The sequence below is a fragment of the Pocillopora damicornis genome, chromosome 2 (genome assembly GCF_964200805.1).
Source record: "Pocillopora damicornis chromosome 2, jaPocDami1.2, whole genome shotgun sequence".
NCBI lineage: Eukaryota > Metazoa > Cnidaria > Anthozoa > Scleractinia > Pocilloporidae > Pocillopora > Pocillopora damicornis.
The window spans coordinates 429,904-451,903 of NC_142671.1; the positions used below are offsets into that span (position 1 = coordinate 429,904).

Sequence of the window (22,000 nt, forward strand, 5' to 3'; positions counted from 1 at the left end):
GTGAAACTCAGGCAGCAGGTTTGCAAGTCAGCAAATGGAAGATTTTGATTAAAAATAAACAATCAGTTTAACGAAGGAAACCAATATTTAACGATCATTTACCGAAGTTCGCCACAGAAAACTCTGTTTGAAGCAATTTTACTCTGATGGAACTAATGGGCTAACGAGATCGAAATTGTTTTTCATATTATCCTTCGCCGAGTGCTTTAACGAGGAAGCCACCTTCAAACCTTACTGAAAGCACTGATTCACGCACAACTAATATGACCATTTGTGCGTTATCCAGCTGGGACCTTAACAACAGTTATGGAAAAAAAAGGGATGAAGTAAATGTAGTAGGAGACATTTCACTTGATGAGGTGATCTGAATTAGTGCGTGTGGATGCTCTGACAACTGGAAACTCAGACAACAAAGTCCAATAAAAGTGATTAGTTGTGGCGCAGTTTTTTCAGAGACCAGATGTGTAAAATTGTGCAATAAAGCGTTGATTAGAAAAAAAAGGTTCCCCGAAAATGATCAACCCTCTGAGTAACACATCGAGTTCAATTGAACTGTTTTTAAAAATAGTCACCTCAATTTTTCATGATTTGTTGATTTTTTTTTAAAGTCTGCATTACATAGATTAGTTTCAACCGCATGTTAAACATTTTTAAACGCCACTTGTAGACCCCTCAATTTCTTTTAAGTCCTTTAATTCGGAGGCAAAGCCGTCAGCTGACCGCCACATTGCCTCAATCTCTTGTTATCTGCCTTGGCTGAATTTTTCGCCTCGAAGCGTAAAATTGCATCTGAGTCCAGGCGATAACAAATACAGTGCGTGATCGTCATTCAAAACTTTTACAAATCCATACTGTTTCGCGTTAACAAATGTAGTTCTGCTCTAAGCTGGTTGTAAGAAAAACAGTTTTCGATGAAATCAAGTCATTTCTGATCCAGGAGTTAAAGGTGCGAGAAAATTTGCGACATATGTAACAAATAACGTAATTTTCGCGGGCTTTGATCATTACCTCATACAAAGCAACCAATCGGTAAAGCGTACCTGCTAAAATACGGGCTGGTACCATGAATATTGGATATCGTGTTTATTTTAGCTTTAGGCGGACCAATCAGAGTGTACAGTGTGATATCGCTGGTATTTGGAGAGAAAGGAAAATTTCATGTCCGAAACTTGAATGTAGAGCGAGGGAAATTTGGGAGAAATATTTTCCCAAAGTATTATGAAGATCGTATCACTGGTTTTGATCTTCGGGTTGTTTGCAGTGGGGTTTTCACGGCCTTCCGAAAGTAAGTTAACCTCATCCTTACCGTAGTTTGAGTACGATCACTACATCGAGCATAGTGATCTATATTACAACCTGGGATTGCTGGTGTCTTCTGTGATCTGGAAAGGTCTCGTGTGTAAGCCTCTACTCACTGGCTTAGTCGTACCTTATCTAAACCTAAGATCTAGCTGAGCTAAGCTCCGAGATTTGTTTTAACTTTCCTTGGTTCCAAAATCGTGGGCAGTGATATGCTTTAACAAGGTAATGTTTAAGAAATGTTGACACTCCACAGTAACAGCCACCCGTCAACTTTTCCCCTGTTCAAGCCTTCTCTGGATGAATCTTTATTTCATAAAACTATTTTCCAAGTGTTACGAATGCGTTTGAAACTTTGTTCCATAATCGTCCTTCATCACTTAAGTTCCTAATTCTCCAGTGGATCTATAAATTAACTATCACAATTTTTTTTTAAAAAACTATATCGCTTTGCTTATTGAAAAACACCGATTCTTGCTGCTTGAAAACTGAAACTGAACTGACGGATCGCAAAAAGCCTGTCTCCTTTTTTTCATTACTTCATGTGTGGAACAGCATTTGCGGAAATTAATTCAGCCGGATTTTGATCTTTTGTATGTTTTTCAGACTATAACTTGTCACTAACTTTCAACGTGAGATCATTCAAGCAACGCAAAACACAATCAACCGAGTCAGAGTTTTACACGGTTTATACCTTCTGTGATTTCCAGTATCGCAAGAACAACATTTTCATTCATCCATGAAATTTCTGAATTAAAAGTTTCATCGGAAACAGAAAGTTAATACTGTGTCACTTTGATATACGCTAATAATGATCTTCTGAGGCGTTCACCACACCCAAAAATTGTATTTTTAGACAACCCTAACCACCTTGCTAATTCAAAGCTCTCTAAATACAAAATGTAGAATCAAAATCTAGGACCTTTAGGAGGATAGGTTTTTTTTTTGGTTGTATTGAATTCTACCCTGAGTTTTACTAAGTGTAAAATTCCTATGACTTTGGAAAGGAAATAACAACCTTTCCGTGGCCTATTGACAGTATTTAAGGACCTTAATTTCATCATAAAATCATGTCTAGCCACCACAACCGTAGGTGAGGAAAAATGGTTGGTTTTGACCAAATTTAGAACGCATTCAGCCGCAAAAATTAGAAGTTTGTCTTAATTTATTTTTAAGCATATTCTGTCAAAAGGGCCATTTACATCAACCAACAAACTCTCAAATTGATGTTTTTCGGGCGCTAAAGGAAACACGAATAATTATCAAATATTAGGTTTCTTATGAATCTCAGGAAGAAAGAAACGAGACGAAACAAAAATAAATATATGTATAAATATCTTTAAAGCTCAAAGTTCGCTTTTACCATATATCTTGTGAGAAGGAAGTGAAGAAATGATCTGAAAACATCATGTTAGGAACACAAACATATGTATATCTTATTTGTTTGTGTAGAAAAAGTCAAAGCTGGGGAAATAGTGGATGAGTCGGATAGAGAACTTATCCGAGTTGCCAGGGGAGATGTAGAGGAGGACGAACCTAAACAGAAAGCTCACCTCGAAAAGAAGAGATCCACTGAAGGCAAGTTTAACGTGAAAACAACACTGTCATGCACCAGTTTAAGAGAGGTAACTGTTTTTTTTCTTCTTTGCTCAGAGATCAAACGGAATAAAAGAGCCGCAGAGGAAGGTAAGTTTGTAAGTTTGTAGGTGTCTTCGTTGATTTTTTCTCATAGGGATTTTTCAGTCCCCATCAAACTAAGGATGGTTTATTGCATTGATGAACATACATAGACATTGGAACAACTTGGTCCTTATTGTCTTGGCACACCTGCATATTATTGTTCAAATGGGCCTATCTCGCCTGCTCGAGTAGCTAATCAGAAAACAGGATTTCCCTTCATATTACCTACGAGCGCTGCCAGCGATTTATTAAATTGAGTTCTGACGCCACGAGACAGTGCAGAGCACCATCAGTTGAGTGTAGAGGTAAATCTCCGGCTCCACCTGATCCGTTGAAAAGCAAACAAAGGCTTTTAATTCAGAGGGTAAAACTTTTCATACAAACAATTTCGTTTAGGTTATATCATGTTATACTTTCCCTACAGACGCTTTCTTTCAAGCTCTTCTGACGCGAGCGGCGGACAAGAAAACAGGTGAATAACTGGATTTTATTCAGTTCGCTTTATAAGCTCTCAATATTTGCACCGTACCTGTAAAATTTTATAATTTTACGTCTTTCCTTTTTAGAAAAAAAGAGGTCTTTTGATGATGGTGCTGACAACACAGGTACAAACTTTCATCCATTCTTTTTCAGCCAATGGGTTGTCCACGTTTATTTTTTCAAAATAAATTGAAGAAAGCTAAGCGAGGGGAAAATTTTACATCAGACTGAATTGTGAAAAGATTCGACAAGGATGCACGCGAAGATTTAGTAAGCTTACCCAAAGACTCTTTGGCTAAGCTAACGGACGGAGACCGGAAATTGCAAATTTATCTGGGACACGTTGATATCAGCGTATATGCAAGAAAGTCCTTTCCAAAATGAGTACCATACCTCAGGGAAAATAACTCTCTACTTCCGACCGCCAGCCTCGTCTCCAAAACGTGTTTGCTTTGGTTCCCTGTTGAGTCCAGAACAGAAGTCGTACTCTTGAATTAACGGTATTTATACACGTCGCTTGTGTTTGTTAGACGTCATGCAGATGCAGCAGAGCATAGCTTACTGAAGTGATTCAAGACATAGCTTTGATGTGTTGGACTATTTTTATCCTTCTACCACTAATTTATTTATTTATTTATTTGTATGTTGTTGCTGTTGTTTCACTAGGATATATAATCCGAGATGATTGGAAGGGAGACTCAAAAATTTCAGATGCTGACAGGCAGGGTAAGTTCTCTTGATTAAATCAAGGAACAGAGAGGAAACAGAAGAGTAAAAATACTTTTAACTGATATATTTTCAGAGCTTGAGAGTCTTTTTAATGCCATTAACTCTCCTGAGGATGAAGGAGAGGAAAAAGTTGAAGAAACAAGAAGTATAAAGCCGGTGAGAAATTTGGTTTAGATTTTTAACATTTGGGGTATTTTCATAAGCTTCTAAACAAGAAAACTGTTTTTCCCTCCCTTGTACTCTTTCTTTCGTTTGTTTACTTCTATTTGTATCGTTCAACCAAAATTAACCTATTTTCAATTAAACTTTTTGAAAATTTTTACCATGTTTTTAGGGTCTAGAAGGAAAGATCCAGCAGTTCATTGAATGGCTTATGAGTCAGCCGGTGAGTGGAAATCATATGCAGCAGGTTTAACTTTGATGGTATTGCTATCAGAAATGCTTCTTTATCTTCATCAGACCAACTCCATGCATTCTGATTTGATTTTCAGCCTGACAAGTTTACCAAGTCCTTATCGCACATTCTTGATGTAGAGCAGTCTTTGACAAAGATGTTCTATGACGGTAGGTTGCACAGATCTTTAAACTGTGACCAGATTTCTTTACGGGGGACGCTCTGTTTACAGTTTAAGGCAACAGACTGTGGGCACTGAGCCGTGCGCGTGCGGGAATGTTTTTCTTTTATACCTTCTCACCTCTCAATCTGCAATATACAGTCCACTGCCAATTTCTGGGCCGAAAACAACAACAACAACAATGGAGGAACGACAAATCATAACTCAACAGGCTGATAACATAAAAATACTGAGGATCTGGCAATTATGACTCATTTGAAGTAGCCAGTACTATGTTTGGAGTCATGGTATTTAGCTAACCAAAGAACCAATAAAAACACTTCTGCCTGCTTAGGTCACACAATGCGGTTTGCTAATTATGCATGTGGTAAGTCCAGCAGTGGACATCAAACGACCGACCCAAAAAGGCTACAGTATCATGTAGATGGCAAGGAAAGTGAACCGTCCTAACTAAGATATCTAGGATTAACTGAATAGTCAAACCCCCCCACCCCAAATGATTAAATGTTTACAAATAGAGCTTTTGCTGATGGAGAACTCCGGTAAAGCCAACCGGCTTCAACTCTGCTCTCTGATTATTATTGAGTTTAGGTCCGCCACAACAACAGCAGCAGGCAGACCAACAGCAGCAGCAAGGTCAGCAGCAAGGACAGCAGCAAGGACAGCAACAAGGTCAGCAGCCGCAGCAGCAACTGCAGCAACAAGATCCAGCCGGTATGCAGGCCCGTTTTATTCCCAAAACGCTTACATTAATGGTTAGAAAAAGTACAAGGAAAGATGGCTTCATTGATGCAAGGAATATTGTTTGTCCCACGGTTTAAAATATTTGCAACAACAAACGCGAAATAACGTTTCAAATAACGCTCTGAATACCCAAGACTTGAATTTTTTTGGGCTATATACCTTTCTTATATCTTTGAAAGTTTACTTCAGCTCTAATAAAAATGATGATGAAAAAATAATGAATAAATGGACGAAAATTACAAATCAATAAGTAGATAGGTGAATTTATGATTAGTTGGATACATAAGTTAATTTTTTTCGTCTTAAGTATCTATCTCTGTCGGTTAAAATCCACGAGTCTCTTAGCTTTTCTAAGATAACTGTTAATGATATTTTTTCCACCATTTCTGCAAATACAGCAAACAGCAACAAGAACTGCAAGAGTAAGTGCTTTACTCTACAGCTGGGTAATACTGAGTGTAAGATCATCTGTGACCCCCCATCCATTGAACAGCCGACACAATCACCTTATGGACTCTATCCACAACAGTACGGTCAGCAGTATCCTTATGGAGCGCAAATGCCATCACCCTGTGTCGCCCCAGCCTGTCAGCCCAGTCAGTACCCCGGTTACATGTCACCTCAGCCATATCCCGCCGCTGGAGCCTATCCCCCTGCGGCTGCAGGCACTTCCCCTGTTCAGGAGGGTTGCGTGGGACGGTCATGTGACAAAAAGGAGCCACAGTCTGATAAACCGGCTGAAGAAAAAAAAGAAGAGAAACAAGATAAACCGGCTCCTCCTGCTCCAAAGCCTGCCAAAGCTCCGTCTCCATACACTTTCCAGGTTCGATGAGGTTTTCCTTAAATGGGTATATTTTCCATGCTTTCCGCGTGACGAAAATTAATAAAACGGTCCAATTACAAAAACTACTTTATGAAAAAACAAGTAATTGTTAGAGAATGGCTATAGAGTTTGACAAAGCAATTTTTTACTGCTGTCGGGCATATTTTCAAACGTATTTTTAGCATTTGGCTCGTGTTCATAAGACTTGGACAATATCTAGTTTAAACCTTCACTTACTAACTTGCAATAATCCCTTTAGACTCCCGGCGCAACTGTCGTGATGGATCCGATCAGTATCAGTCAGCAGCCTGAACCTCAGATACCAGTTGCGCCAATGATCCCGGGTCAGATCCCAATGGCGATGCCTCAGCTTCAGCAGCCTCAACCGTACGCTGTTCCCCAGGCCTCCCCTCAGGTTCCTTATTCCATTTCCATATCAGGAGTAGCTGCACCGCCAGCACCAGCCCAGCCTCAGGGTGCCGCACTTGCACAGCACTTCAAGCCTATGCCTAATAACTGCCAGGATTATAGCGCGCCAAGATGTCGCGTATTCCTTGATTGGCCCACAGGTATTAATTGTCGTAATGATTACATGATGTACTTACCATTCATTCAAGACAAAGATGAGTTAAACAATTTTTAGAATTTTTCTATTTTCAGCAAACAATCTAACCTTTTTACAACAAATTCAAACAATAGGTCCGCACTGCGTACATGTGTTTAGCAAAAATTAAAATGAATGTGAAAATGCTTACAGCTTTACCGCACTGTCAGTCTATTTGGAAGGTATGCTGAATAGCTGTAAATGGGTGCATAGGTGTACCAACGTGTAGTAGTTTTCAAGGAATTTTTTGGATAAACTATGTTGATTACGAGTTCCGATTTTTCTGAGTAAATCGATCCACGGGAGAGTTTCTCAACTAATCAGAAGCAATACTAAAACAAATTGTGACTACCGAGGAACAGCATTTTGCAAATATCTACGTAATATCGAATAAAATTTAATACGAAATCAGTATTTGGAATTATGGGAACAAAAAAAGAAGGTTTCAACACAAGGATTTCCGTCAAATATTTAAATCTGTAAAACAAAGATAGATGCAATGCAGGTACAAGTCGCGACGACATTCTGATGATATTTGGGGCGTTACCATATTAGACATACAAAATGACATGGAAACCAAACGAACATAGAGTTTTTAATTAAAATAAAAGGAAAATATAAATAATGCAGAGTTTTTAGTGGCTGAAGGGTGGATCCTCGTGCAAGAAATAAAGTCATAAAATCTGTTAACCCATACACTGGCCGTATACCGCTGACCACCTGTCGATTAAAAGAAACGTGACGATGAACAAAGTACAAAAGGTCAATTATAGAGGTGAAATGTAAGCGCGTAAGATCGGAAGTCTCTTCTGTATCAATAACTTAGAAAAGAATTGTTTGCTCTCCGAAGTAAACCTGCTTCGCCACCTCAGGCCCTTCTTAAGACACGACAATCTGCAAAACGCATGGTTTCCTACGTCGATAAGCTGTCTCGTAACGTTTGCTTTTTCGAATTCAATTGATCTCGAATATCCCTCTGTTTGCTCAAGGAGTTTGGCTCACCAAATAGGGTTTTTCCGACTTATCACGACAGATCTTACGACAAGATATCGATGTAATTACGGCACGTCACTGGTTAGGCAGTTTTGTCTTATTTGTGTTACGCGATGGTCGCCTACATCGTGTAGCCTGCCACGTACGGTAAACTTCACAGAAACCATAACAGCAATTGGCCATTTTTTTTCCTATGTGAAGCACTTAAGCAATCTCTTACCGCTGTTGCACAGCGTCTAGTTGCTACGCACAAGACACAAAAAAATACTGACTCTGCGAGACAAAGTTATCGGAAAAAAAAGTTTCTCGTCCATAACTTGAGCTGTTTTTGTGTTTGTATCGATCAATCATGTCGTATACATGTTTTGATTTTGAGGTCATTTTTACTAGAGAAAAAAAAAACGGAAAAGAGTTAGTTTTCCTAATTGTGTACGTATTTGTTGAATTTCCACAGATGAGCGTAATGAAATCAAAGCTTCACTGAGATTCAAACAGAACTGGCATAATGATTACAAGCGTTCATCTTCAACAAAGTACAAGATCTTTGCTGCTGAGGTGGAGAAAGCGGTAAGCTCTATCATAACATGTTTTATGTTTCTCTTTTGCATAAATACGGCCTTATAAACATTATTTTTATCTTGCATGGATTGTCCCCCACGGGACAGACTGAAGACTGAAGACATGCATCAGCTAACTATTCCTCGCTAGGAACTCAGGAACTATTACTCCAAGTGTCAGTTTCACCAAGTTATCTTTGGGATCGTGAAAGCTACCATTTTGCTATCTCTCTGTCAGTGTGGAAGTTTCAGCGTGAGGTTTCAGCGCTGTTTTCTGTACGTGGCACAACGAAAAAAAACCTATATATTTGCTTATTACTTCATAGCAAGATACATTTTTTGTTCTTTTTGGCATCACAGATAAAAGACGTTTACACCCAAGACAAGAATTTTAGACAAGTAAAAGTTACTAGCTTTAGGTAAGATCTTGAATGTTATGAATGTTGTTGATACGAGATGTTCGAAGAGGACTAAACTTACTCTCGTGTTTATCCACAGCGAGGAAGACATGAAGGTTGCAGCCAACTTCCTTCTTGAGTTTGCTCAGCCAGAGTACAGCGCATTGAGATATCTTTCACGCGCCATCTCCGAAAACTACCTGCAAAGCATGCCGGTATTCAAGCATACGTTGCTGAGGGAAGGTAAATGCAGTAGAAGATAACCTTGAAAGTTATGTAAATCATCTTGTGACTGAGAAAGTTGTTTCCCACGGTGAAAGTTTGGTTCAAGTTCACTTTTTATCATTGGAGCTCTACTTTCACGCGTGGTCTTTAAGCGTAATAAAACCAATCAGTATTTCCCTCTGGATGTACAAGATTCCTAATTATGAAAATAGAAAAGGTCAAATTGTGGGCATGTATGTTGTAAAATTTGGCAAAAATCTACCTCCAATTTTAAGTTTCTGATTCACCTTATCCGGGAGTAATTCGATTTTATTTGATTCCTAATTGATTTTGGTAGTTATTCTATTTTTCTCTGATATTTTCTTCCTTTTCCACATAGGCATTGCACATCACCACCGATCAATTGTAGCCACTCAAAAGGAGCTGGATGCTGTTCCTAAAGTCAAAGTTGTGAGCAGCCATAAACAAGAAGATGAAATTTTGACAACTTTGTCCAGCGGTTCGTTTCCACGATTCTCCTTTCTGAATGCTTATTTCATTGACCTATCTTTTTCATTTGTTTGTTTGCTTGCACATCGTGTGTAAAATGTTCACCAAGCTTACTGGAAGTTTTTTTTCTTTTCATCTTTGATTTTTTCCATTTTCCTAACCAGTAATAAATGATACAATAGGGTTTATGTTCGCGGGCAAAAATATGTTTTGGGTCCGACTCTCAGTCATTTTAGCGGTGAGGGTTAAAATGACTCTAAGGAGGGCCCAAAAAATATTTATGCTGGAGAACATAAAACTTTGTTGATATACTATTACTCTAAAGTGCACTGAGAAATTAAAAACTGACAAAAATTACAGCAAACAGTTTCCCAGTCTTAACAATCACAAGAACGAGCAAGCGGGCTAAAATGCCAGAATCTCCTTTTTTAACCCGCAAAATGCGGCACAATGCCTTACAAAGTGGTGATACCTTTCATTAACTTTGTTATATCTGTAATTATTCTCTATAGCCTACCAGGGATGCTACAAAGATAAAAAACCTAATCGTGATTTAAGAAAACAGTTCACAAAGTATGAAATGACACCTGAGTGGTGTGTTGGCAAGTGTAAGCTGGCCGGATACAAATATGCAGGGCTGCAGTATGGATATCTGTGCTTCTGTGGCGATAGGTTTGGCACCTACGGCAAGGTTGATGACGCTGAATGCGATAGTTTATGTTTTGGTGATAAGACAAGATATTGTGGAGCTTTCTGGCATAATTCTATCTTTTCTGTAGGTAAGTCATCGACAAAGAATGAAAAAGTCTTATCATGCTCAACAACACAGAATAAATTTCCCATTCAAACGTGCAATATGAATTCCGGAAAAAGAAAAAGAAATGCAACAAACATTCCTAAAAAGAATTTTCCACACAGTAATACCCTCTGATCCTTTTTTTTCTTTAACCAAGATCGCGAAAAGCATGAACCACCTGCGAAAGACGAGCCAGAAGAGCAAGAAGACAGTGGATCAGGGGAATCTGTGGAAGAGCCAGAAGACAAATATGGTTGGTGTTCAAGTCTGAATTTTAATTAGCTTATTTCATCATCATTATTTGCATTTCAGACCTTTATCTTTTTTAGATGCATAGTGACCGAAATGGGATCAACTCGCTCGGATCTTTATATTATTATTATTATTATTATTATTATTATAAGACCCTTTTATGCAAATTACACAATAAACTCTTCAACTAAACCATTGTTGTTTTACTTTCTCATCCAGCTCAATAATGTAATGTTAGAACGTGAAAGGAAGGAACACTTCACGAGTCATGGCATGAAACACTTCACATGGCTGACAAACACACTAACACTAACATTAGTGCTCTCACTCGTATTCTTTGACGCAGTAACCATTTTATGGTAAATACTTGGTTCCCTTAGCAAATATTCAGGAAGGTATTACCGGTATTTATTTGGAATAACGTCAAGTTGATTTTATTTTACTTTCATACTCATCACCTGATATAACCAAGTACCAGAGCACAGTAAGTACTTTTAATTGTTCGTATATATAAGCCACAGATACTTTTTCATGGTATTTCATATAAAGAACAACTGTTTCTTCGTTTTAAAACTCTTGATGAAACTTCACAAGTGTGTGACGGTTGTGTTAGGACATTAAGTATACCAAAGGTTCCAAACCTCGATATTTTATTGCAATAAATAACGGATGAATGTTATGACAAAAACCATGGATACGGATCGAAGATTCGAAATCTGTAAAGTAATGCGTTAACAAATTAGTTTCAGTTCATATCGATAATATCAAAAGAAATCAAGGTAAATATTTACCCATTGGTTCTAGGTGTCCATAACACTGTCTAGCGATAGAAAATCTTAACAATTATATCTGTTACGTCACAAATTATAATGCGCAAAGAAATTAGAATTTTGCGCAATACAGCCTTGCCTTTCCGGAAACAATGATTTTCAAACCACACCCCTTAAGTTCCTGCCTTTAACATTTTGCCTTTTTATCTCTTCATAGCTGAAGTTGCCAATCATCTTATGAAAGGTAAGGGTCATCCCAGTTTTAAAGTGACCTTCATCGTGATCATGTGATGCTTATACCTAAGATTTGCATAAGATATTGTCATTTTTAAAACTATTTATTTTTCTGCATTTCTTTTAGCCGCGGAAGCTGCCCTGAAAGGTGAGTATATCTGTAAGGAGCTATCAGATAAAGGCATAAAAATTCAGATTGTGTTCTTGTATAATCAGCCCGGACATTAAATACAGCTCGAGTTACTATTTTTTTTTTTAATTTAACGTCGAAGACGTGGGAAGTGTTTGCACATTCTTCCGAGCCAGAGGCTCATGTTAAAAACTCTCGACAAACTAAAAAAAAAAAAAAAAAAAAATATATATATATATATATATATATATTAACTAGCCCAAGAGTATGTCAAAATGTAAAAATAGATAAAATTATATACAGTTCATACATTGGTATTCTGTGAAATTAACATTATTCAGGCGAGCACGAGATTGTGCTTGAGTGGTCGAGGATTTGGTTACAACTGGTAACTGATTCCACATGTTTGCAATCATGTACAAATAGGAGTTGTGCATGATAAGGTTGTTTGCCAGCCTTGTAATATTCACCAACAATAACAGATGAAAAGAGCAGATAAAAAGAGAAGACAAGGGATAAAGCGCGTCTGAATAAAATGATGCACCTAAGGTTTTTAAATAGTTACATATTTTAATGAGTGGTTTACTTCTACCTTTCAATCCAAAATCTCTCTATCTGTATTTGGAGCTAAGTAAATCCGTTTCAGAAATTGTAGACGCAAATTCTGCGGGTAACTGGACCATTTTCCCTCTGATTTTTCCCGGCCACTGTAAATAGCCTGTAAAAACTCGTTCATAATATATTTTTTATTCTAATTTTTCAGCTGCCAAGAAATTGTTACCACGTGAGTATTGTCTTCAAATCTTAAAATGTGATAAACGATATGTTCTCAATTTGACCACGATCAAGCATGGGTCGAACTTGGTGAGTTAGGGGATCGAGTAAAAATGTATATTGAAGAAAGTTTTAATAAGAAATAACATAAATGTACAATTGACAAATCACCGCCTTTCCCGTCTAGATGCTGATCATGGCAAATCCAAACGCGCACCAGATGAAGAATTTCAGCAGCAAAGTGAAGACGCACTCTACTCACTCAGTGGTAAGTACAATAAACAATTACCACACTTTCTAACCATTTGAAAGTGTACAGCGTTTAACGAACTCAATTTTTCTTCTTTTCGACAGAGGCTGAGAAATTGATGGAATCAAAGGATGCGTCCCTTCAATCAACGACTAAAGAGAAACGAGACGCAGAGGGAGATGGTCGGGATCTTTTGGTGGCTTATCTGAGCGACGTGGGGGGCTACGACAGAAATTATCGTGATGTTGGAGATGAGGACGAAAATAGTTCGTTAGGTAGAAATGCAAACATAAGCAAACCCCTCCCCCCCCCCCAAAAAAAAAAAAAAAAAAAAAAAGCACGAGCGATAATGTCTTGATAAGAGGTGGCTGAATTACGAAATGAATTAGAAGGAAGGTAAAGTCCAGTCGCAGAATGGAATGCACGTCACTGCGTTGATAGAGCAACGCATTTGATTTTTTTTTTTTGGCAAAAAGTCATGATCAATTGAAAAACGTTGAGCCATTTCCATTAAAAACATGATGTACAATGTTTGACTGTACCTTACCATTCTTTTTGTTCAGGAAAATAGATAGGAGAAGGGTCATCACTGACTGTGATTCTCATATGGTATTCAAACATACAATCGTGTTGATTGTATTTTGAGTGTTCTTTTTTGTCATTTACAATTGTTTTTAGAGTCCAGAGACAAGAAACAAAAGGTTGAATATCGAAGAATGGTTATTGATGAGTCAGGAGATGGAGAATTCGTCGAGAAATCAAAGAATAAGGAACTGAAAGCTAGAAAGCGTCGAGAGGTCGCGGAGCCATGGGACGAGAGCTTTGACGGACCTAAGAAAATGGCTTCAAGGGCAGCTCCAGTGGAAACGACATCGAAGCGTAACGTTATTCCAGTATCACTAAGTGATACTGAAGATGACTTGAGCATGCTAAATGATGCATCGGGTGAAGATACCATGCTTGAAGCCAAACGAAGCCAAACTTTTCAGCCATTGACGTCAGACGAAAGCTCAAACGCAGCTGGATCTGGCGAGGGTGCTGATACTGCCATTGAATCTGGTGACAGGGATGTCTCTGAAGAGCAATCCGGGTTTGAAAACCAGGCAGCTGACGAGCCGGAAGAGTCGGGCGAGTCTGTTCAGTCTGGGAACACAGACGAAGGAGAGGAATCTGGAGAAGAGGCAGATGAGGAGGAGAGCCAGGAGACAAGTTAGTTGAAATCATTAGAGATATTTAAATATGGACATCTTAACGTCACCTGGGCACGCTCATTCCAATATAAACTTTCAACACAGTTTAGTTTTCAAGTGACTGCTGATAAAAAATTTGTAATCACGTGTTGTTGTCCATACACTTGACCTTGGCGTATTTTGGGAATAAATCAAATGTCAAAGTATTACAGAGCTCCTAAGTTAATCGCTATCGCATGGATCACTGATTTCCATGACTATGGTGTTAAGTATTACGGATTATAGAATACGATATTTTGTTTTTCTCACAGATTCTGCACGTGTTGTAAGGGTAGTTGAAAATGAGCATGATGATGTCACTTTGTCCCGTCATCGTAGAGAACTGCCGGGGGTTTTGGATGAAGAAGATAAACCAAAGGCAAGATCCAAGGTGAGAAGTTTTATAGAAACTGGTATTCACACGATTGTGGAATGTCAGGAGATTTGATGAGACACGTATCGGTGAATCAGTTCTTGTCATTTTATTTTGATGGGAACCCTCCAAAAACTGAATTCCTTCCTAAGAAGACAGTTGGTCCCACTTTTTCACAAATTACTCACAAGATGAGAGAACTTCAACGACCTAATGTTGAGTCATTTTTCGATTTGAAAAAAACAAATACGGAAGCTGTTTAAAATTTATTTGGCAAAGAAGCAACATGAATGAATGAGATTAAAACGGATTGCAAAAAAAGGTCGAGTTCGGAGATTTTAAGCGAAAGAAACAGCTTTCGATCTAAATCCCTTTCTGACCTGTCTACCTCTCTAAAGGGATCTGTTGGAGTGGAGCCCAGTCTTGGGCTGCGCTCAAACTGTGCTGGTCGGAATAACTCCTTTGTTTCCTTGTAATAAGCCTTTTACATCTGTGTTTTAGAGACAAGATTTCACACTGAATGACAAAAATATCAATAAGATGCAGGACCAAGTAACTCAAGGTACAATGAAAGTTAATCAGTTGTTCATACTTGAATCAAAAGTGACGATGTTAATTATTGCTACAACATTTTTAAAGAATTAAGAAATAATAAATATCTGCTGTTTCCAGTATTGGGTTCTTTGCCGAACTGACAGCTTTGGCAGAGCTTGTATTTGTATCTTTATTTTTGATAATAATGGTTACAATGCAGTCAGTAGTTGTTGCGTTTTCCACCTTACAAGTTGCACTGGTTACTATTAATGTTCATCATTGATTCGTTTGTCTTTCCTTTCCCTTCATATCGATGTCTTTGACTGATGAATTAAGCCACAAGTCTAACTTTGCTTTCCACGTCTGACTTTGTTTTCCAAATTTATTACGAGTTGACCTTTTCCCTTCGTTTCAGGAGTGGACAATATAATGGGCCTGATAGTAGATATATATCAGTCGAAGAGGACCCTGGCGAGATTGGGACAAGTTGTTAGCCAATTGAAACAAAATGTGATGCAACAAATGGATGTGCCTGTTGGACAGAGAGATCAAGCAAGGAACAAACTCAGAAATACTGTTCGACGCACACTAGTGCAGAAAATTAACGGTGAGAACTGACCAATCCAATTGAAATATTCTGATTGGTCTGTAATCTTTGGTCTTCATGAGACATTTGTTAGTGAAGGCAAAGTGTTTGCTCCAACCGAAGGCTAAAGCTCGAACTGTCAACTTTTTGAAAATTTTCAAGGCCTTTTATCAACCTCCAGTGTCAGCTTTTTGAAATCTGTCAAGGCCTTTTATCATCCTGTATCAGCTTTTGGTTGATAATCAACGTAATAAGGGACGTGCCGGTCATTATTTATTTACTCGGGGTGGGGAGGGTGGGAAGAGGGTTGGAGAGTTTGGTTGTGTCACGATCATTGAATTTTATCTGATCCCCCCATAACACTCCTCAATATTCTCATGAAACCCCTCCCCCTCACTGGCAGCTAATCGGCAGTAAATTTTGTCTGGTTCTATTTTGCATACTCCGTTTGGCAACGACTGATCCTCCCTTAGCATCCTGCCTCCCTCCCCCCTGAAAACCATAGCATCCCACCCAAAATCCTCCTTCCCCACTACCATCAGGTGATCAATTTTAACTGGTTCCTAAATCAGACTGTGTTTTCTGCACTCGACATCTTGGTATATTTTAGCCACAGCTCTCTCTTAATGATTTGGTTTTAGTATTGTGTCGCCTAAGGGGTCAGCCCAACGAATCCTGTATTTCAAATTTACATTACCCATACTATTTGACTATCTTCAGAGCTTGCTCAGTCAATTCGCCAAGAAGTTGAAGATTATAAACAAAGTCACCAGGCAGTTAGTCAACAAGCTAAGGAGGCCATCTCAGCTCTCTTGGACATTCCCGTTTTCCAAGATAAAGTTACCAGCTTAAAAAGCACAATCAAGAAAAGAGCTGCAGATATTGAGAAAGAATATAAGAAAGCCAAAAGAGGCAGCGAAGAACTTCCAAGTATTTTAAAAGAACACTTCAAGAGAAATGCTCCAGCTGATATAAAAGGGGAAAAGAGGCTTTCACGTTCCCACAGAGATTTGAATCTATAAAAACGACTCAAACACAGTTACAGCGGTGACACTTCAATGCACATAAATCGAGTGCTTCCTGTAATAAATCACGATGAATGATCTGTGATGCAATTTGGGAGTGTTAAGCGTGGGAATGAAATCTTAAAAGAGAGATACTTTGTAACATTAGACGAACATGTAGACAACTACATGAGAATTTTTCATGAGAAAGAATCACAAGGTTTAATTCAGATTTTTTGGGGAAGGTCACCTCGTGACTTCATCAAGACATCACACCAGTTTCTATAGCATGTGATAGCTCTTATTTTATGAAAACGTTTGTTCGAATATTTTTTTCCTTCAGCGTAGTACTATTTCTGCACTGTTATCCTCGAAGGATCTGATAATGAAACACGTAGAAATTTGATCACCAATGCATGTAGAAATTTCATCGCCTCACCTTAAGGGTTCTAAGCTAGGGGTGTTTATTTAAAAGTGCGAACACTAGTGTTTACTACTACAAAACTGTTCCGTCGTTTTTCAAATTTACTTTTTATTAATTATGATATTCATCATATAATGGAAACTCCACTATATTGCCTGGGGTGCCAAGACAACACTGTACCACCGAGACGGTTTTACGGAGCTTGCAAGAGACGTTTATGCACCCGTGTCTGACTTTAAACCCCCTCCGCCCCCCGCCCCTTTCCATTGCTAGGTAGACCTCAAGTCCGTCTATCATCATTTTATTTTAGCAATTTACTATTCAGTAGGTGAAACAGAACTTTAGCCAATTGCTTTCTTTCTACTCGTGGTAACAGCCACCTCGAAGAGTTCACTTTTACCAGGTAAAATGTATTGGGTGATGTTTTTCTTTAGAATATCACAACATCTACGTAAGATATTATTTTCATCGGTCTGTTGACTTGTGATGTATTGTATTGTCAGCATAAAAGTTGATAGCACAGCTTACTATCTTTTCCTTGACAATTTTATTGAAGTAGGATAATCGAAAACGTATCTAGCAAGACACAAATTCCACAAAGTTGTTTTGCTTAGAAATTGTACAGCCTTGATTTCTTGCTGAAAATTTTAACTTATACTATAGCAAAAAACTAAAATTATTTTATCTCATCAAAAGGTTCGTAAAATTTTACAATGCATGCAAATAATTTATCTCTCAATTTTTCAAGGAAGCAAAACTCTAAACTTAGCGAGGTCACTAGATTTCTGTAAATAATTTTGGGAGGGCTCTGACCTCGTTATTGTACATGTTTATTAATTAAAGTTGAATTAGAACTCCTCGAAGACAATTGTTCCTGTTCCTGTACATGACTCATAAGTCCTAAGTTGTTTTAACATACAACGAAACAAATACACGTGGATTACTTTCATTCCTAGATTTAATTCGCTTAATGAAATTATTGGAAGTAATTACTGATCAGTTACGTCTACCATGCTGATATTACAACAAATGCATATTCACACAAAAAGGCAAGCTAAAGTAACTTAAATTATTTTCGTCGATGGACTCCGGTAAAATAAATCAGGGTTTGCGTCACTTACATCATATTGATTGCAGATTGGGGCTAGCGATGGCACCCAATCTGCTAACTTAACTTAACCTTCCTCATACGGTTTGCAGAAACTTAGCAGAAAGTGTTTCGATTTCCTAATTACCTCGGTAATTAGGAGATGTGGGTTACTGAACTAAATTTTATGGGATAAAAGAGTAAGTTTCTGATGAAATTGTGGTGCTACGTCGGTGGGAGAGTATAACAGAGTAATTTACGGTTATCAACTGAGTTGAAAACGTAAATTGGCCACCGTAAAAAAGTTTAAAGGCTGACGTTTCGAGCGTTAATTTACCTTTTCAACTCAGTTGATAACACTAAATTACCTTAAATTTTACAGGCAACACTTGATTCTCCGCTAAATGACATCGGCGTTTAATTCAGTAGAGAAGAACATTGTATACTTTTAACCATTGTCTACTTATACATTTCCTTTATACTTTTCTTTCGAGCTATTTCCTATTTTGAATCAAACTCGTTTTGTTGTTCGTTTCTCAGAAACACAGCTAATTTTGTAGAGGGTATTTCAACCCCTTGGTGCCACATATTTTATGTACTGCGGTATGTACTGCAGTACTGCATTTTTTTTTTACATTCCATCGCTGCTCGTCACTTAAGGAAACGTTAATTTCTTTTGCAACTTTCATAACTATATTTCTCTCTGAGCTGGACTTTCTTGGGCATTCCTGTCTGAAACTGTTTGAACTTTACAACTTCCTTCAAACTTTTTGCCATTGCCTCCTCCTTCTGCAATTGAAGAATCGCTGTGCTTTTGGTTAATTGGTCCCCTAAATCACATTTTAGGTAACCATGGCTCCTCAATTTCAATGGGAAAACTTTACTTGCTTTTATGGTGTCCTGATTGTTATCTGTTGTCAAAGGGACCAAAAATACCCTCAGTGGAGCAGGATTAATGATAACTCATGATAAAGATAATAATGGTAATGACCGTGACAATGGTAATGATAGCGATGATGATAATAACAGAAGTGATAAAAATATAGTTTGCTATTGTGTTGATGAAATACACTTACCCTCAGTAAGGTTATTAAAGTGAAGATGCACTGTACAAAAAAGTGACAACGCTAAGTTGATAAAATTTGCTACTGTAACGACATCGCTATCTCCTTATGTGAACATATATTTGATAAGTTCACTGCTAAAGGTACATTTTTTTAAAAAACAGGAGAACTTTTTATGCTTCATTTTCACCAATTTGATAAGAATTACCGGGTATTTTTAAAATGAATAAAGAACTTGTTGTTTACCTTTGCGAAATAAAAGATCTATCGATGGGAATTGTTCGCTTTAATCTGTCAAAAAACAAAAATATATTTTTAGGAACTAGATAAGGAGAGTTGTGTTGATTAGCTTCACTGGGTAATTCATGGATTAAAAGGTACATTAAAATTGAACATCGGCTAGGCATTTTAACCCTATATATTTATCTTGTTTTATTTACTTAACGTACCATTAATTTTTGCACTGCTGCCCAGAGTTCCGGGTTAGGTTTAGCCTGGGATCGGATAAGGGGAAATGCTCCACCAACATCTACTGAGAAAAAGCGCACATCAGTGAGCAACGATAGAAACATGTAGGAATTTGCTTTTCGGGATGGAAGCTAGTTGACGGAAAAACCGTTGGAGTGATCTTTCATGTTTAAAACACTCATGACAATTGCAAACTTTGTTTTATAACAAAAGAAAAACGAAGGCATGATCTGATACTCATTTCTGGCATCCACGTTTGGATAGTCCGCTGAACCTCGTTGATTGAATCGCTGTAAAAAGCTGATAAAACCGTGAACATGAAGTGTACCCTTGCAATAAGAGCTATAAATAAAACTTAACCTTGATGTAACGCCTGATCGAGGATTCAATTTGGGCTGCATTGTGGAGTCAAGCGTTTTCATCGCAGAAGGAATGTGCCGGATTTCTCTGACAACTCCACGGTTTTCGTGAATAGGGAATTAAGGCTCATGCTCAGAACAGATTAAGCCAGGCTATTAAGCTAATCTATCATGATAAGATTGCCTAAGACATTTTAAAAAAATTAGCACGCAACGCTGATCTTTGCGTACATTTTGTTTTATGACTACCAAAAACGTGACGTGAAAGAATGTCGTCAGAGTAAATGGTATTCGACTGCTGAATATTTCGATAAAACAGGAAAATGTGCTGAAGCCGTTAAAAATTAGGTCACAGGGAAAGCCCTGCTGCAATATGAGATCAAGAAAACAAAATAAATTCACATGATGTGTAGGAGCAGTTTGTTAGAAAAATGATCTAGTCAAACCTACATTCCATTTAAAACCGAAAATTAGTCCTTATTTTGATGGAAAAATCGGCGCTGATGCAGCTTAAGGAGTATTAACGTCATGTTAAGCCGTTAACAACTGGCTTCGTTCCCGCCACAATCAGCGTTGAGTTTATGTCGGCCCTCATACTATTTTGGTTAAACTAATTTCAGTGATTCTGTCTCGAAAGGAAAGTAAAGTCTAACGATTGCAGTCTGTCTATTCTTGAGAGTCAAAGAGTAAACCGTCTGAGTTATAGCGTTATTTCTGCAATGAACCAAATCTGACTTTTGCGCTTCGGTTCAACAAATTCGTTTTCGTTGTGACCCGATGGCGCCCATCTTCGAAAAACCAGATTCAAAAGGCGTCATATCCGCTGAAATTACATAGACACCATCACAAACCTTGAACTGGAAACGACGTAACCACATGAAATGCCATAAAATACGAAAATGCAATCCAAAATAGCTTTAAGAAGTCCATACTGCCCAGAAAGTTAACGTTGCCAGAGTAAAATCCAAAAACCAATATGTGTTTGGCTGGAGCAGGAATTCTTGAGCAAACAACAAGGTGTATTGGTACGCAATTGGGTGACCCAGATTACCTGTGACTGGTAACCTGCACTGAGTTTAACAACATATGACATCATCACTGAAGGTTTACCACAATTAAATTCAAACTCATCGGCTCGCTTCTTGAGCAACCTTGACTAAATTATTTTCCAAGAAAATCACTCAATTAATCCCATGGAAGAAAAAAAGTAAACTTTACGAAAAGATTTTCAATCCGTGTGCCAAGAATTATGACATGAAACAGGGCTTACGTATTCTGATGAGATTGTTCACTGATTCAAGGGTCTGTTGGTTTTCACGATCTAAGATAAAAGCCATCTTTGGCTCAGTGAACACTAAAAAGTTTATCTAAAAATGTAAACACAACTACAGAGCGTGTGAGGTACCGAGAAAATGTATGGTGTATGAACGCAAACTAATTTTTGCAAGGCAAAGAGGGATAGAAACTGTAAAGGAAATCTTTTATTTGTAGACAACTTTTCTTGGGGAGGAATTAATAAAATATTTTTATTAGCGTTACTTTGGTCACTAAAGAAGTAGTGTTGTTTTTGAAGTTAAATTTCAGTTCAAAAAAGCATTGGAGTTTAGTGAACAGTATTCTAGCTGCACGGAAGAGGTACAAAAAAACCTGATTCCACTACTTTCTAGAAGGTTTTAAAAGACAATTTTTTTAAGCCAATGTCTAGAAAACTGAGTCATCATAAAAGTGCCATGCAACCCCAGCCCTACCCCCCTTACATATCAGGCTCAGGCTTCAGCCGCTATTGTCCATGGGTTGATTGGTAGAAATTAATCCTTCGACTCTCCCAGAAATTGTTAAAAATATTTGATTTTCAACCAGTTCACAAAGTAATCAGCTTTGCTTTTGACCGGAGCTCCTAGCTCCCACAGCAATAATTATCAATGCTTTTCATGCTGGGTGAGTGTATGTCGGTTCATGATTGCAACTGTGACCATAGTTTGAACATACAACAGATTGATATGAACTTGTATGATAGATCACGTCCATTGTGGCTTGTTTTGAAATGCATCACCCCCCCCCCCCCCCCCC

At 38.0% G+C, this 22,000-nt stretch overlaps 1 protein-coding gene and 1 long non-coding RNA gene across 5 annotated transcripts; one reads left to right on the forward strand and one right to left on the reverse strand.

Annotated features, from left to right (window-relative positions):
* The first annotated feature begins 1,113 nt into the window (after positions 1–1,113).
* On the forward strand, positions 1,114–17,815 carry LOC113685048 (uncharacterized). The gene is made up of 29 exons (XM_027202500.2): positions 1,114–1,285; positions 2,752–2,877; positions 2,953–2,985; positions 3,404–3,451; positions 3,546–3,584; positions 4,126–4,185; positions 4,262–4,344; positions 4,523–4,573; positions 4,680–4,752; positions 5,355–5,477; positions 5,906–6,330; positions 6,590–6,899; positions 8,382–8,494; positions 8,845–8,903; positions 8,983–9,125; positions 9,487–9,606; positions 10,109–10,375; positions 10,550–10,645; positions 11,117–11,128; positions 11,632–11,658; positions 11,776–11,796; positions 12,542–12,562; positions 12,740–12,820; positions 12,907–13,077; positions 13,481–14,011; positions 14,304–14,422; positions 14,906–14,966; positions 15,354–15,545; positions 16,245–17,815. The coding sequence occupies exons 1-29, from the start codon at positions 1,219–1,221 to the stop codon at positions 16,544–16,546; spliced, it is 3,774 nt and encodes a 1,257-aa protein (XP_027058301.2). The 5' UTR covers positions 1,114–1,218; the 3' UTR covers positions 16,547–17,815.
* A 625-nt stretch (positions 17,816–18,440) lies between these two features.
* LOC113685053 (uncharacterized) lies at positions 18,441–20,976 on the reverse strand. 4 transcript variants are annotated; one of them, XR_003447529.2, is made up of 4 exons: positions 20,782–20,976; positions 19,553–19,632; positions 19,350–19,394; positions 18,441–18,950 (listed from the first exon to the last, which is right to left on the reverse strand). It is a non-coding gene; the product is annotated as an uncharacterized LOC113685053 (long non-coding RNA). The 4 variants fall into 4 exon arrangements; XR_016183221.1 differs by having other exon boundaries at positions 19,553–19,635; positions 20,782–20,973; XR_016183223.1 differs by having other exon boundaries at positions 18,692–18,828; positions 20,782–20,973.
* Positions 20,977–22,000: the final 1,024 nt, after the last annotated feature.

Coding starts and splice junctions, on each gene's coding strand:
- LOC113685048 (XM_027202500.2), top strand. CDS start 1,219: ATGAAGATCGTATCACTGGTTTTGATCTTCGGGTTGTTTGCAGTGGGG. Junction 6,900..8,381: donor ATTCCTTGATTGGCCCACAG/GTATTAATTGTC, acceptor GAATTTCCACAG/ATGAGCGTAATGAAATCAAA. Junction 11,659..11,775: donor TGCCAATCATCTTATGAAAG/GTAAGGGTCATC, acceptor CATTTCTTTTAG/CCGCGGAAGCTGCCCTGAAA.